Source organism: Micropterus dolomieu, linkage group LG12 (assembly GCF_021292245.1).
Source record: "Micropterus dolomieu isolate WLL.071019.BEF.003 ecotype Adirondacks linkage group LG12, ASM2129224v1, whole genome shotgun sequence".
Classification (NCBI taxonomy): domain Eukaryota; kingdom Metazoa; phylum Chordata; class Actinopteri; order Centrarchiformes; family Centrarchidae; genus Micropterus; species Micropterus dolomieu.
The window spans coordinates 25,204,753-25,217,805 of record NC_060161.1 but is presented as its reverse complement, the minus strand read 5'-3'; the positions used below and the strand labels follow the sequence as shown (position 1 = coordinate 25,217,805).

General features: G+C 41.1%; 1 protein-coding gene across 6 annotated transcripts in view; it reads left to right on the top strand.

Annotated features, from left to right (window-relative positions):
* Positions 1 to 13,053, top strand: part of tox4b (TOX high mobility group box family member 4 b) — a 15,370-nt gene that overhangs the window by 227 nt on the left and 2,090 nt on the right. Inside the window, exons 1-9 of one of the 6 annotated variants that reach the window (XM_046063708.1) lie at positions 517 to 652; positions 4,361 to 4,426; positions 5,839 to 5,889; positions 7,687 to 7,974; positions 8,067 to 8,327; positions 9,347 to 9,667; positions 9,957 to 10,037; positions 10,640 to 11,266; positions 11,417 to 11,571. In XM_046063708.1, coding sequence (XP_045919664.1) covers positions 647 to 652; positions 4,361 to 4,426; positions 5,839 to 5,889; positions 7,687 to 7,974; positions 8,067 to 8,327; positions 9,347 to 9,667; positions 9,957 to 10,037; positions 10,640 to 11,266; positions 11,417 to 11,571 — 1,856 coding nt within the window. In that variant the 5' untranslated portion in view covers positions 517 to 646. Of the gene's footprint in view, positions 1 to 516; positions 653 to 3,191; positions 4,110 to 4,360; positions 4,427 to 5,838; positions 5,890 to 7,686; positions 7,975 to 8,066; positions 8,328 to 9,346; positions 9,668 to 9,956; positions 10,038 to 10,639; positions 11,267 to 11,416; positions 11,572 to 13,053 lie in introns of those variants that run through there. The other 5 variants (XM_046063705.1, XM_046063709.1, XM_046063710.1 and 2 more) reach the window with 5 other exon arrangements.

The window sequence follows — 13,053 nt, the reverse complement described above, 5'->3', positions numbered from 1 at the left end:
CTTTACGTGCTTGATAACTCTCCCACCCCGCAGACATCTACACGTCAATACCGATTTATATTCACAGCGGCAAGTGCTATGTAGCTCCACATAGGGGACACAGGAAGTGACATATAGCACCTTCATGCGGTGTCGGAACCGCGTAGGAAATTCACAGCCGCACCGGCAGAACTCCAGAATGTGCGACTCGGCCGGCTCACGCGCGGACGCGCTTACAAGTGCGAGGGCCCGCCCAACGCTGCTTGCAGCTTTAATTTTATTTTGAATGTGTATGTGTGAAACTTTTTGGGCTTGATATTGAACTTGTATTTAAAATGGTGCAAGGAAACAAGATTATTTTTAAAGAATAATGGCGTTTAAATGGAAAATAAACACTGACAGAAGCCTTTTATTGAACAATTCTTATCTTGAATGCTAAACTTTACATTCATAAATATAAACAGTCGCAAAGATGTTAAATTAAGTGCCTTTTATTCTGAAACTTCAACTTCCCCAAATCTTGTTGCGTGATGAGGTCACGTCCACTTGTACGTACAATCCGGAAGCCTGCCTTGTTGTGAAATTTCAGGAAATCAATTCTGGGCGAAGTTCACTTGCAAAAGTGGGATAAAAACAAAACATTAATAATCAGATTTCGGGGGTGAGCATGGAGGTAAGAGTAGCTGGTATTAGAAACTTTTAAGCATAATAAAGAAGACTCGCCTTTGTCTTCAAAGGTGATGGTCTTTGGCTGTCACAAACACAACTGTGGTGGCCTTGTTACGAAGCAGAGCACCCGGTCGGCCTGATTGGTTATCCCTTTTTATTAATCAAATCGGTTAATTTAACTTCTCCCTAATCTCTTTCAAACTTTAGAGACGGTTAATCCTACACACCTGGGTGTTTGAGTCAAATATACTGCTCCTGGTGTAAATTAAGTGTTTAAAGAGACCAACCCAGCCCTGAAACAGCTTATTTAGACGTTAAACATCTACATTTAAGTTGTAAAATTAATCTTTTTGTCGGTAAATATGTTCTTTAAACATGTAACATTACTACTTAATTAGAGGATTTCATCGGACCAAACCACTGGAAGGGAACGGAGTTAAGAAATGCCGCCAGGCAGCCGTGAAACGCTAAAATATCTGAGATTTTAGTCTTTAAAACATTTTAAATAGTCTTTTCGACGACATAATGTTGGGTTTTTAGCTGCTACACTCCATGTCAGACGCGAACATGTATTTTTAAAGCTACTGCACAAGAGTTTAAAGTAATTTTTGGTCGATTAATGTCGAGAGGAATATAATGACATGTGACTTCCTGTCACAGCTTTCAAAATAAAATCAGGAAACATCTTTATAACTATGAAACATACACTCTTTTGAGTTTTAAGCAATATGTTGCCTACTGTTCAATTCGTCAACATAAATCCATAATCAAACTTTTTTTAAATAGGTCACTTAAATTTAGGTATCAAAACAGTTTGAGTGACAAAATTGTTTGACATTTTACAACAGAAAAATAAACACGAAAACAACACTGAAAGCAAAACCCGTGGATTTTATACAGTAAACACAGAAATTAAATCAGTAATAGCTGTTAACAACAACACAACTACAACTAAATTATATTAATGTGATAACAAAAATAAGGTAAATATTTACTATTAATCAACAAATAAACAAACAAAAGAGAACTATAATAATTAATACTAAACTATAATAACCATTAAACGAAATAGTGTGGTATGTGCAAGCCTGTATGATTAAAGTAAAAAAATTTTTTTGGTCTGTAATTGTGGGCTAACATTAATGATACCATTTCTATGTGACCTCAAATATATTGGCATTTCTATAGCGTATTGTAACTTCTTGTTACTTATCGGGTCAACGTTTGTACCAATATCTGAGATAAGGTAAAATAGTCCAATAAAGTCGACCGTACTGACCTCAGGCTGCGTGTCACTTATGGTTCTGTAATTTGATTGCATATTTTTAGCTAATTTGCACTGCTAAAGTAACATAGTCCTAAATTTCTTTTTTAATCAAATTAACTGACACACAGAAAACATGCCGTCATTTAGTGTTATTCCAGTAAAGATATTCCTGGTCTCTGGGCAAATATGATTATTTCCAGGGTGGAGAAGGGAAAAATAGGCGAGTGTTTAAGGGTCAAAACTCCAACACTTTGTATAAAGAACAGCTTAATTGTGACACCAACCTCTGTCGACATCTTAAAACACATTTAGCTCTCCCTACATGACAGAACCTTTGCTGTTTAGCGTAATAAAATATATTGGTATTGTTAAAGGTGATAGCTAGTGTTACTTATATTACATCAAAACATTTTGGTATCGCCCACTCCCATTAGGAGGTGTGTGTATGTGTGTGTGTGTGTCACAGGTTTATCCAGGCATGGTTGTGACACCTGTTTTGTCAACGTAATAATATAATATAATAGTCTTTACAAGAATCAAATACAAGTTATAAAATAGTTAAAACATAAAGGCAGGTAAAACAAAAACAAAACATATTTAAGAAATAAAAGTAATTTCCAAATTGTACTTTTATTACATGTAAAATCATGGAAGGCTCTTTGATAGAAATATGTTTTTACAAGGGATTTAAAAGACCGGACCTGATTTCCTCGCGTAGATTTTTCCAGAGCCTCTGTGTCCTGGCTGGAAACGTTCTGACCCCTCTCAATTTCAGCTGTAAAATTCCATACATTTTGCGAGACACTACAGGTGAATAGGGTAAAATAATGTACCTAACAGATATCAACATCAAACATCCCCGGGTTAATATCTTACATTAAGACAATAACTTTTTGTATTGCAGGTTTTCGGAAATTCTGTGTTTAAATATGCAAATGAGGTCGTATCTAATGAGATGTGCTAATTTGTATCTATTTCAAGAACTGAAATTTGAACACTGGATTGTGTCAGAATCAAAATTATTGTTTTATTTTGTTGATAGAATGTTTTTACTGAGTGAATTTGGGATTTCTCTTTTTATTACTCCATAAATCAGAAAATACTGTTGATATCTTACAATACAATTTTTTTTATACAACTACAATACAGTTGTCTTACACGACAATTATTTTTTGTATTAAAAGTTTTCTGAAATGTTATGTTTTAATATGCAAATGAGGCCGTATCTAATGCTAACTGTTGGTGAAATTTGTTGACAAACTGTAGTAAAATAAACACTTAATTGTGTATTTATTGGGCGTTTTCTTTCCACTAGTCTGAAAGAAGACATGTTGAGGAAGCAAATGATCCCAAGTTAGCTTATCATCTTTTATTTTGAAACTCGTATCACTCAACATCCGGCCTCGTCCTCGTTTAACGGCCCTGGCTTCCCCATCTAATGATCCGTGGCTCGGGATCCATTGAGCAGCCTGGCCCGGGCCAACACGAAGCGAAAACGGGGATCCGGGTCTGCCTTCCTTCCCTGTCAGACACCTTGAAACGATCATTGTCGTCTCCCAGACCTCCAAATCAGCATTAACAGTTCGTTAAACGTGTATCGATGTATCTGCTAGCTGCGGCCATTGATTGAATGAGACGTTCGAGGACCGACAGACAATCGGGCGCCAGGCTGGTCGTGAAGTGAGGGGTGACTGCAGCCTTGCGTCAAAGCCAGCTAGCTAAACCGTGTTGGTAGGACAAGTCAGCAGTAAAGACCGGTAGCCGCCACGTTAACTTACCTCGGTGGCTAGCCAGACGGTAGCAGGCGGGTTATTTTCGGCACCGTAACGTTACACATGCTTCGTTTTAGTCGCGTTGTGTAGCCGAACATCTGTGCAAAAGGCTGTCAGCTGTTTCATAAGACATAACGTTACAGCTAATCTTGACTCTGTGTTTTCTGGGGGATTAGTATCTAACCCGAAACCACTTTAACCCACACGTTTTCAAGCATAGGTTAAATACTGGGACATTTCTTGTAATTGTGTAAGATCTTGTTGATTTTGAAGAGGGGCCTCATAGCTGGCATATATGAGGCCCAGTTGAAAAGATGGACCTGAATTTTTATTCGGATTTAACGGACGGCACCGGGCAGCACGACGGTGATCCGGAGTTCTTGGATCCGCAGTCTTTCAATGGCTTTGACACTGACAACAAGGTGACTCCAGCTTATGAATGGGACAACCGCCTCTCAACCACACACGGGCACTCTGCTACTTATTTGCATATGCTTTATGTATTAAAACTCAGTAAAAGCTGCCATTGAATGCATCTCACAGTGTAGAAATGCCCTGTTTCTTCAATGGCAATAGAAGATGAAGTCTACTTTTGGAGAGCATGGGGGAAATACTAGACAAACCCCTGTATCAGTAATCTTTTGTCCTAACTTGTGCACCTTTTGTGTTTCAGTTCCCTGGAGGCAGTGACAACTACCTGACTATTCCTGGGTCTGGTCACCCCTTCCTCTCTTCAGAGGTAATCCTTCACATTTTGAATAAACCATTGGATTTCTCTCTGGCAGGTTTTTGTTTGTTGTTGTGCAACTTCTGCATTTTCACTCTGCCTGAAACAAAGACCACACCTTAAACCTTAATTTCATACAGCAAAGATCTTCCTGTCAGTAAATGTCGCTATTCTGTAAGATCTGGTTCCCAACCTTTTTTGATTGAGGCACCTTAGTAAAACAAAGCGATATCTACTTGTGAATGGTTAAACCAAAGAGTGATTCTTATTGTCAAGGTTGATTTTATTTGAATCATTTATAGAGGCCCGAAGAAGTAAAATTGCCCAGCAATTCACAGAAGGTGGCAAAAAAGCCAGAATTAGACCAAAAGTCTTCTGTTTGTCATCTGTTCACTCCTTTTGGAGGGTCCTGAGCCTCAGGTTGGGAACCACCGGTTTTAAGTCTTAATGTAGTAACTAATAAACGGTTCACGGGATGAAATGAGCCAGGATTTATGTGGATTGGCTCATCACTTCAGATAAACAATTTCCTGTAGGAAAATCGTAGCCTGCTCAATTTATACTATAATTAGAACCACTATTTTAAAATTTCACTGTTAAATTTGTCAATATTAATGTTACATTGTAACTAACGTTTTTTAAAGCACCAGATGACATCCGCAAATGTTTTTTATTTATATATATATATATATATAATTTATTTATTTATTTATTTTTTTCAGTTTACTGTCATAGAGGCATAAAGAAACTAGAAAATATTGACATTTAAGAAGCTCGAGTCATGTAATTTACTCAAACCGATTAATTGATTACCAAAATAGTTCAATTAATAGTCGATACATCGTTGCAACTCTAATATAGTACAACATTCAGTCTTTTTCCTGTGTTGAACAAATCATGCAAGGAGATTTTGTCATTTCTGGCTAATCGCCAGTCAGAGTTTTTGATGATTCTGGAAACATCTTCAGAAACAGTGGTAAGTGTTGTTAAACGAGCCTCTGAGTCACCGGGAGTTTTATCTTTCAGAGAAATGGAAGCTCAGCTCTGGGACTTGAATGTAAAAGTGATACATTACAGGCACAAACTGGGGCCAATCAGAGTCACGCACCGCCGTTTTTAAATCCACATTTAACCACGCTACAACCATGACGAATGTCTAAATTACCACCTGATGTTGTAAATTACCCAACTGTTGGAAATATTGGCAAATGTGTTTTTTTAAGCATTTGAACCATGTTAATATCTGATATATATATTTTTTTTTCCTCCCAGCTTTCATAAATTCGATGTGAGTCACACTAAATAAGAGCTTTGTACTGTATAGATCATTTCATGTCAGAACATATAAAGACAGTTTTACAGCCACAGATTGACCCATGTAATCTACTTCAGCGTGCACTTACTGACGTACTCGCATTTTTTAGTGTGCCACTAAACCCATTGACCTCTTCAACCTCGCTGGATCTGCTGGTGGAGTATGACTTATTTATAAATACTTTATATTTCACACCGCTCCCGCAGACACCTGCAGCTGCAGACATGTGACGTATATATGAAGGCGTTAAGTTTGAGCCCGACAGATGGCACGATTTACAGGTTGTTTTTTTTAATACACCTTTCAGCGCTGTTTAATCAGAATGAAAAGAGGGACAACCGGCTGCATTCTCTATATGGTTTGAAAGCATTTTACAGGCATGGCATTATCATAATCATCACAAACAGTGTCACATCACCTATCCAAACTCTTAACGTCTAAACACAACTACTTCATGCCTAGTTTATAACCAGTGATGGAAGAAGTACTCTAGATATTTGACTTTTAAGTTCGAGTGCTGTGGTATTTTTACATATAAATGAACATCTGATATATTGAAGTCCACGCCAGACGAGCTGATTTAGTGAATCACTGCCGGGTAAATCTCTGAGCGCTTGCAGCACTAGAGTTTGAGGACACAATTATAAATCTCGCGTGACAGCTCATCTTTTGATACAGACGGCCATTATGGAAGCAAACTGCCACTCGCGTCCTTGGTCTCTCCTCGAGCAGAGATGCAGAAGGATTGCTTGCGGTTTAATCCTCCTCTCCTGCCCGGCGGTGACGATATAATGTTCCCACAACAAGGACGTTTATTTGGCGAAGTTGAATGAGCTTCGACTAGGTGATAGGTAGATAGTTGGTGCTGCAGGTAGTTATGCCATAATAATAATAATAATATAGTGTCAACGACATGCATCTGTTCATCCCTTCATTCATTCATTCATTCATTCTTGTTACCCGCGGTAATATTGCAGACATGGTCGTTCTCACTGTCTGCTGCCGGCTGTTCACCCTGCAGCACACTGTGCAGCTGCGAGTGATGGCACGCTTTGACAGTTTGAAGCTCAACGCTATCAACTAGAACAGGACAAGAATCTGGAGAAACATAAATAATATCCAGCTTTTAAGGCTAAAGCTAAGTGTGGGAATTAAGTTATAGGCCTTTTTAAATATGGCCGGCATTGTCAGTTATTTCCAGAAGTCTAGCGAGAGTGTGAAAAATGTATGGATTATCTGTTAGTGGATAATAATAAGGTCTATGTAACAGTATGGACACAGTTAATATGCAGCTTTAATTCATTGTGCTGTTGGTTTGGTCAATTATCTGTTTGTTAGAAGTCCTGGTTTAAAAACCTTACTCATCTATGAACCTGTCTCTATTGCTCTTTATTACGTGTCATGTTAATTATAGCCCGGCTGGTAAATCACTGTGCAGATATTATTGGCTGACATGAGCTAATTGCAGATAAATCGGTATTAGTGTTTATAACGACTGACAAATGACAATTAAAAAAGAAACAGAGAGACGGATCCTTCAGTCATGTTATGAGTGTTGTTGTTGAAGTTAACCTGCTAACCTGAGAACCTTAGCAGTGCAGCATGGGTTACCGTGATGAATGTGAGTCAGCTTTGCGATACCAGAAAACAGGAATTAAGGCTGAAGATTGCTCGCTAACACGCTAATCTTGCTTTGTGACGCAGGCCACTGAACACTGAAAGCACACCTGACTCTATCCCACAGAGTATTCTTGAGATGTTTAAGTATTTAGAAAATTAATCTTAAAGTCTTTTACACCAACAGTAATCTTCTCCCCACTTACCTTCCTTTCTAAATTGTTTGTTTACAACTCTCCACAACAACTTCTCACAAACTTGTTTCCTCTTGTCCTCTTTCCACTTTTCTTCTTCTTCCGTTCTCGCTTTCCCTCCTCGTCTGGCTTCACCGGCCCTCCAGACGTTCCACACTCCCAGCCTCGGCGATGAGGAGTTCGAGATACCTCCCATCTCTTTGGACCCAGACTCGGCCCTCACAGTGTCCGATGTGGTGTCCCATTTCGGGGAGCTGTCGGACACCGGCCCCTCCGACAGCGTGGTTGTGCCCGGCAACGCTGTGGTGGAAGGGGACGACCCCTCGTTCGCCTCGACTTTCGTCAACGCCCCCTCGCAGGGATTGGAGCACCTGAGTCTGGGAGTCATCAACCAGTCAGGAGGAAGTGCTTTGCTGGGGTCGTCACTGGGAATGGTGAGGCGTGCAGGAAACTCTAACTGTGCAAAATCATCTCCGTGTCAAACACCAGTTTTATTCGCTCTCATTTTCTGCTCCCGTCTTCACAGGATCTCGGACATCCCATCGGCTCTCAGTTCAGCAGCTCGTCCCCAGTGACCATCGATGTCCCGCTGGGTGACATGAGCCAGGGCTTGCTGGGGTCCAACCAGCTGACCACTATCGACCAGTCAGAGCTCAGCGCTCAACTGGGGCTCGGCTTGGGAGGAGGAAGCATACTGCAACACGCCCAGTCGCCTGAACACCCTCTGTCAGCCACGGCGTCGCCCACCAGCTCGCTCCAGGATGACGACATGGACGACTTTAGACGGGTGAGAAAACCATTTTTCATAATCAGTTTCTTGCTGCAATGCATTTGGACGTACATGAACTATTGAACTATACAGGTGGTTCCTCGTGAAATAATAGTTGACACCGCCCACATCAAGCAGATTGCTTGATGTCGTTATTGAGAAATAAAGAAGACCTATTACGCTTTTTCCTTATTTTCTGTCTTATCTATGATGTTACAGACAGCTACAGGCCTACTTCCTGTCGTCTACTGAGCATGATTGTGCAGCATAACTGTGGTTTAATGACGCAGAGCAACGGCAAAAACACTGTAGATGCTGCAGACAGGAGCATCTACAGCTTGTTTCAACATGAAGGGCCAGTATAAGATAGAAAATTATGTTTTGAACTTTGAATCGTCCAAAGCTGCCGTACAGGAGTCACAGAACTACAATATAGGACTGGAAATGCAGTATAATGGTTCCTCCTTTTAAACTCGTAATTTTTGTCTAACTTTTTGTTTGATGAATACTTAATGAGTAACAAATATTTATTGTTGTAGATTTGAAACATTGTTTTGAAGTGCTTTCAGTCTCCTGCATACAGGAAACATACAAAAATGTCAGTTTAGGGTTGGCTCAGTTTCCAGTTTACCAGCTTAAACCGGTTTGAATATATGCAAACTGACTGAACCAGCATTTGTGATTATGAGTGTTCTGGCAAATTAAAAAGTAGCCTACATCAGCAACCTTTTGCAGACTCCGCTAAATCCAACTTGTGTTGCATTAGTAATAAGCTATATGACACAAAAAATCTAAATCATCAAAGTTAGCCATGGTTTTCACTGGTCAGTGGCGAAAATGCCGGCTGAAACAACCTCAAATCTATCAGAAAGATTCAGTCTGGTAAATAGGTTTCTGCTATATACTGAACTGAATTTAAAATACTTATCTTTTTCTGTCATGTTACTTATTGCGTAGGAAGAATAGAAATGAAAAAGAACAGTATTTGGAAATACTGTTTATTTTTTATTCTGACACGTATCTTCCCCTCTGATCAGAGCGTCCTGGTTGAATCTCCCGTCTCGCTCGCCGTCTCTCCCGGAGTCATCTCCCTCGGTCCCTCTCTGTCCGACTCCCCGCTCTCTGCCCCCGCCTCCAGCCTCTCTTTAGCTGTTGGAAGGAAAGGGGGCGCGGGAGGAGGGAAGAAGGGGAAGAAGAAGAAAGACCCCAACGAGCCCCAGAAACCTGTGTCCGCCTACGCTTTGTTCTTCAGGGACACACAGGCAGCTATTAAGGGCCAAAATCCCAACGCCACGTTTGGAGAAGTTTCCAAGATCGTGGCCTCCATGTGGGACAGCCTGGGGGAAGAGCAGAAACAGGTAAGACGGCAACGGTGGAAACTCCTATCAGGAATTCCTGCAGTCATAGAAAACCTGGAATTTGTCTCTCTGACATGGAGTAGTTGTAGAAAAACATTTGGATCTGGCTAAGATGTGAAATGTATATTTGTAGTTGATACAGTTTTAGTTAATTAACTGGTCATACGCTTACTGTTTTCAAGAAAAAACAAACAAGAACAACTAACATAGTTAAAAAATATTTTAGGCCATCTAAAAGTATCAAAACACAATCCTAACGTCAGAGCATAATTGACCCCTGTTTTTTCAGGTTTACAAGAGGAAAAACGAAGCAGCGAAAAAAGACTACTTGAAGGCGCTGGCCGAGTACAGAGCCGGCCAGCTTTCTCAGGTGAGTGCCTCTAACTGACGTTTGTAAAACTCTACAGCTGCTACGAGACAGGATGTCGCTGCATGACAGATAACGTCTCTGTGGAAGTGGTCAGTTGCACGTTAAGATTTGCAGTTACCTTGTAGGGCTGATCAATATGGCACCGCATTTTATTGTGATCATTTCGTTATCAGTCTGTTGATATACATCATGATTGAGTCATTGTTTGTGTTTAGCCGGCTGCAGTGGTGCACACACTTTGTGTCAGGATACAAGAACATGCATACAGTTGTCTTGGAGACGACCTGGTTTTGGGAAATGCACTGTTGAAAATGGCTTTGTTATTTGGATGTGATTAGTTTTTAGTAGATTGTCTAGCAATCTTCAAACATAGTTTCTCATTTTCTTACTGAGGAAATGCTTTTAGCTCGATCACTTATATCGCCCAGCCCAATTTTCTGTTTTTAAATAAGTAAAATGTTGGTTATAAACCACAGAAACCAGTAACACTTACTTTTAACGTCCTCATCGGATCACAACATGTATAATAAGCGTGTAATTGCCTTCTACGCTGTAGCAGATGAGCCATTCTAACTTCTTTATTGTGTCCATCGTCTCTTCAGGCTCCTATTGAAGTCATGGACACGGCCCCATCACCACCATCTCCAGCCCCGCCCCCCGCTGTTACAGCCACACCTGCCGCCACCCTAGCCGCTCGCGCCACCAGGTCACAGCATTACAACCCCGAGGAGAACACCATCACCAACATCTGCACCTCCAACATCATCGTGGACCTGCCTCAGGTCACCACACGCTCCCGCACCGGCGCCATTAAACCCCAACCTCCGCCCGTCACCGCCCCGCCGAACCCCCCCACTGTCACCAAGATCATCATCAAGCAGACGCAGCTGCCCTCTGGCGCCGTGTCCGTCACGGCGACGCCGGCCTCCTCGCCGCGCCAGCCGCCGCCGCTGCAGCAGATGCAGAGCACCCCTCCTCCGCCTCGGCTGCAGCAGATGGTGCACGCCCAGGCCCCTCCACCTCTGCAGGCCAAACCACGAGGTGCTGCCACAGCTCCGCCTCCGCTGCAGATCAAGGTCGTCCCATCGTCGCGGCAATCGGACTCAAGCACGCCCATCATTGTGACGTCAGCCGGTGAAACGTGCATGTCGATGTCCGCCGGTCTGGCGGTGGAGATGGAACAGTCGGGTGATGTAGTGACGGGAGGAGAGGAAGTGGCAGAGGAAGGGGTAAGCCCATCAGCGCTCAGTGACCTGTTGATGCCTGAATGTTAGCAACACATGAAACGCAGCTTCAGCAACAGTTTCCATTTATCGTATGTAGCTCTGAAGTGGACTGAGAATAACCTTGAACTTCTGCATTTGTCTTTTGTCTCTCAGATGGAGGTTGAGGTGAACGTTGCCCCCATCCCGAGTGTGACTCCCACTGCCAGCCGAAACATTTGTGTGCGCGCCGGCTGCAGCAACCCCGCTGTGGAGAGCAAAGACTGGGACAAGGAGTACTGCAGCAACGAGTGCGTCGCCACACACTGCAGGTGTGTGCAAAAACAGCAACATGGTCACCAAATCTGGGTCCTACTGGTTTGTTTATCCAAGTTGTTAACGTTGGGATGTTGTACCCAAAGAACAGCATTTCTGCTTAAAAAAAAAACACTGAAACGATTAATCGATTTATCAAAATAGTTGATAAATTAACTAAATGTTTCAGCTCTAATTACAACCTGAGCGTGCACAATTTGTGTGGTATTATGGGGCAGCATTAGCTCAGGACTTCTTGGGAACCGAAGGATTGCTGGTTTGGCTCAGGCACTGCCAAAGGTGCCCCTTAAACCCTAACTGCTCCCTGGGTGCTGCTCATGGCTGCCCACTGCTCCAAATTAGGGTGGATTAAATGCAGAGAACATATTAAGTATGCATGGTACTGTTTGTAAAATGGTATGTGGACAAATAAAGTGATTTCGATTTTGTCATCACAGCATTAATACGCATATTAACATGCACAGTAGTGTCCTATTTATTATTGGACATGTGTATCCTGGTAGATAAATACACAAAGTACTCAGATGGAACTCAATATAGGTCCAAAAAAGTATGTTTTTTACAAAAAGCAAGTGGTATAAATACACAACAATATTAAAATGCAAATTGAATCATCAGTTTAAATAAAACGACAAAATAAGCCTGAAAGCTACAAAGGCAGAATAAACCCTTTTCCGCATAACGTCCACTGGAGAGGACAGATGTATTTTCAGTCACAGAACAAAATGCACAAGAAATATATAATTAAAAACTGGCTTAAAGTCTTTCTAACATCCTCTTTAGTATTTTTACTGGTTATATGAGAATAAAAGTATTTCATAGTTACTGCTGAGTTATTTGGTGCATCAACACTTCCACCTCCCCAATTTTCAATTATTGATGCAACATATCAAAATGACAGATGTAAAAGACAACGATCAAATTGAAGTGTAGACGACGCTTTGGGGTTCCGCCACGTGGTGGTTGGGACAACGTAGTGTAACTACGCTACTATAGCTCAAAATAGGTTCCACATATCTGTCCACTGTAGTGGACGTGGATGGATGAAATCACACATACACTGAGCTGAGTAAGAAATTCAGTTTCTCTACATTCCTTGTGAACATTATTTATTTATTTATATATATATAGTTAAATGTGGGACATTATTATAATAATAATAATAATAATAATCTTTAGCACTTTTCAAAAACAAGTTACAAAGTGCTTTAACAAGTGTAAAGACAATAATACCCAAGAGACAATAATACAAAAACAATACAAGATAAAAGCATGAAAACATTGAAAAGACTAAAATACACGTTTAAGATAAATATAGAATTAGTAAAATAGAATAAAATAAAGTCAAATAAGATCGGGAAAGGCTCTCCTATAAAAGTGTGTTTTAAGAAGGGACTTAAAAGAGTTCACTGACTCAGCCGACCTGATTTCCTCGGGCAGGCTGTTCCAGAGCCTCGGGGCCCTGACAGCAAACGCTC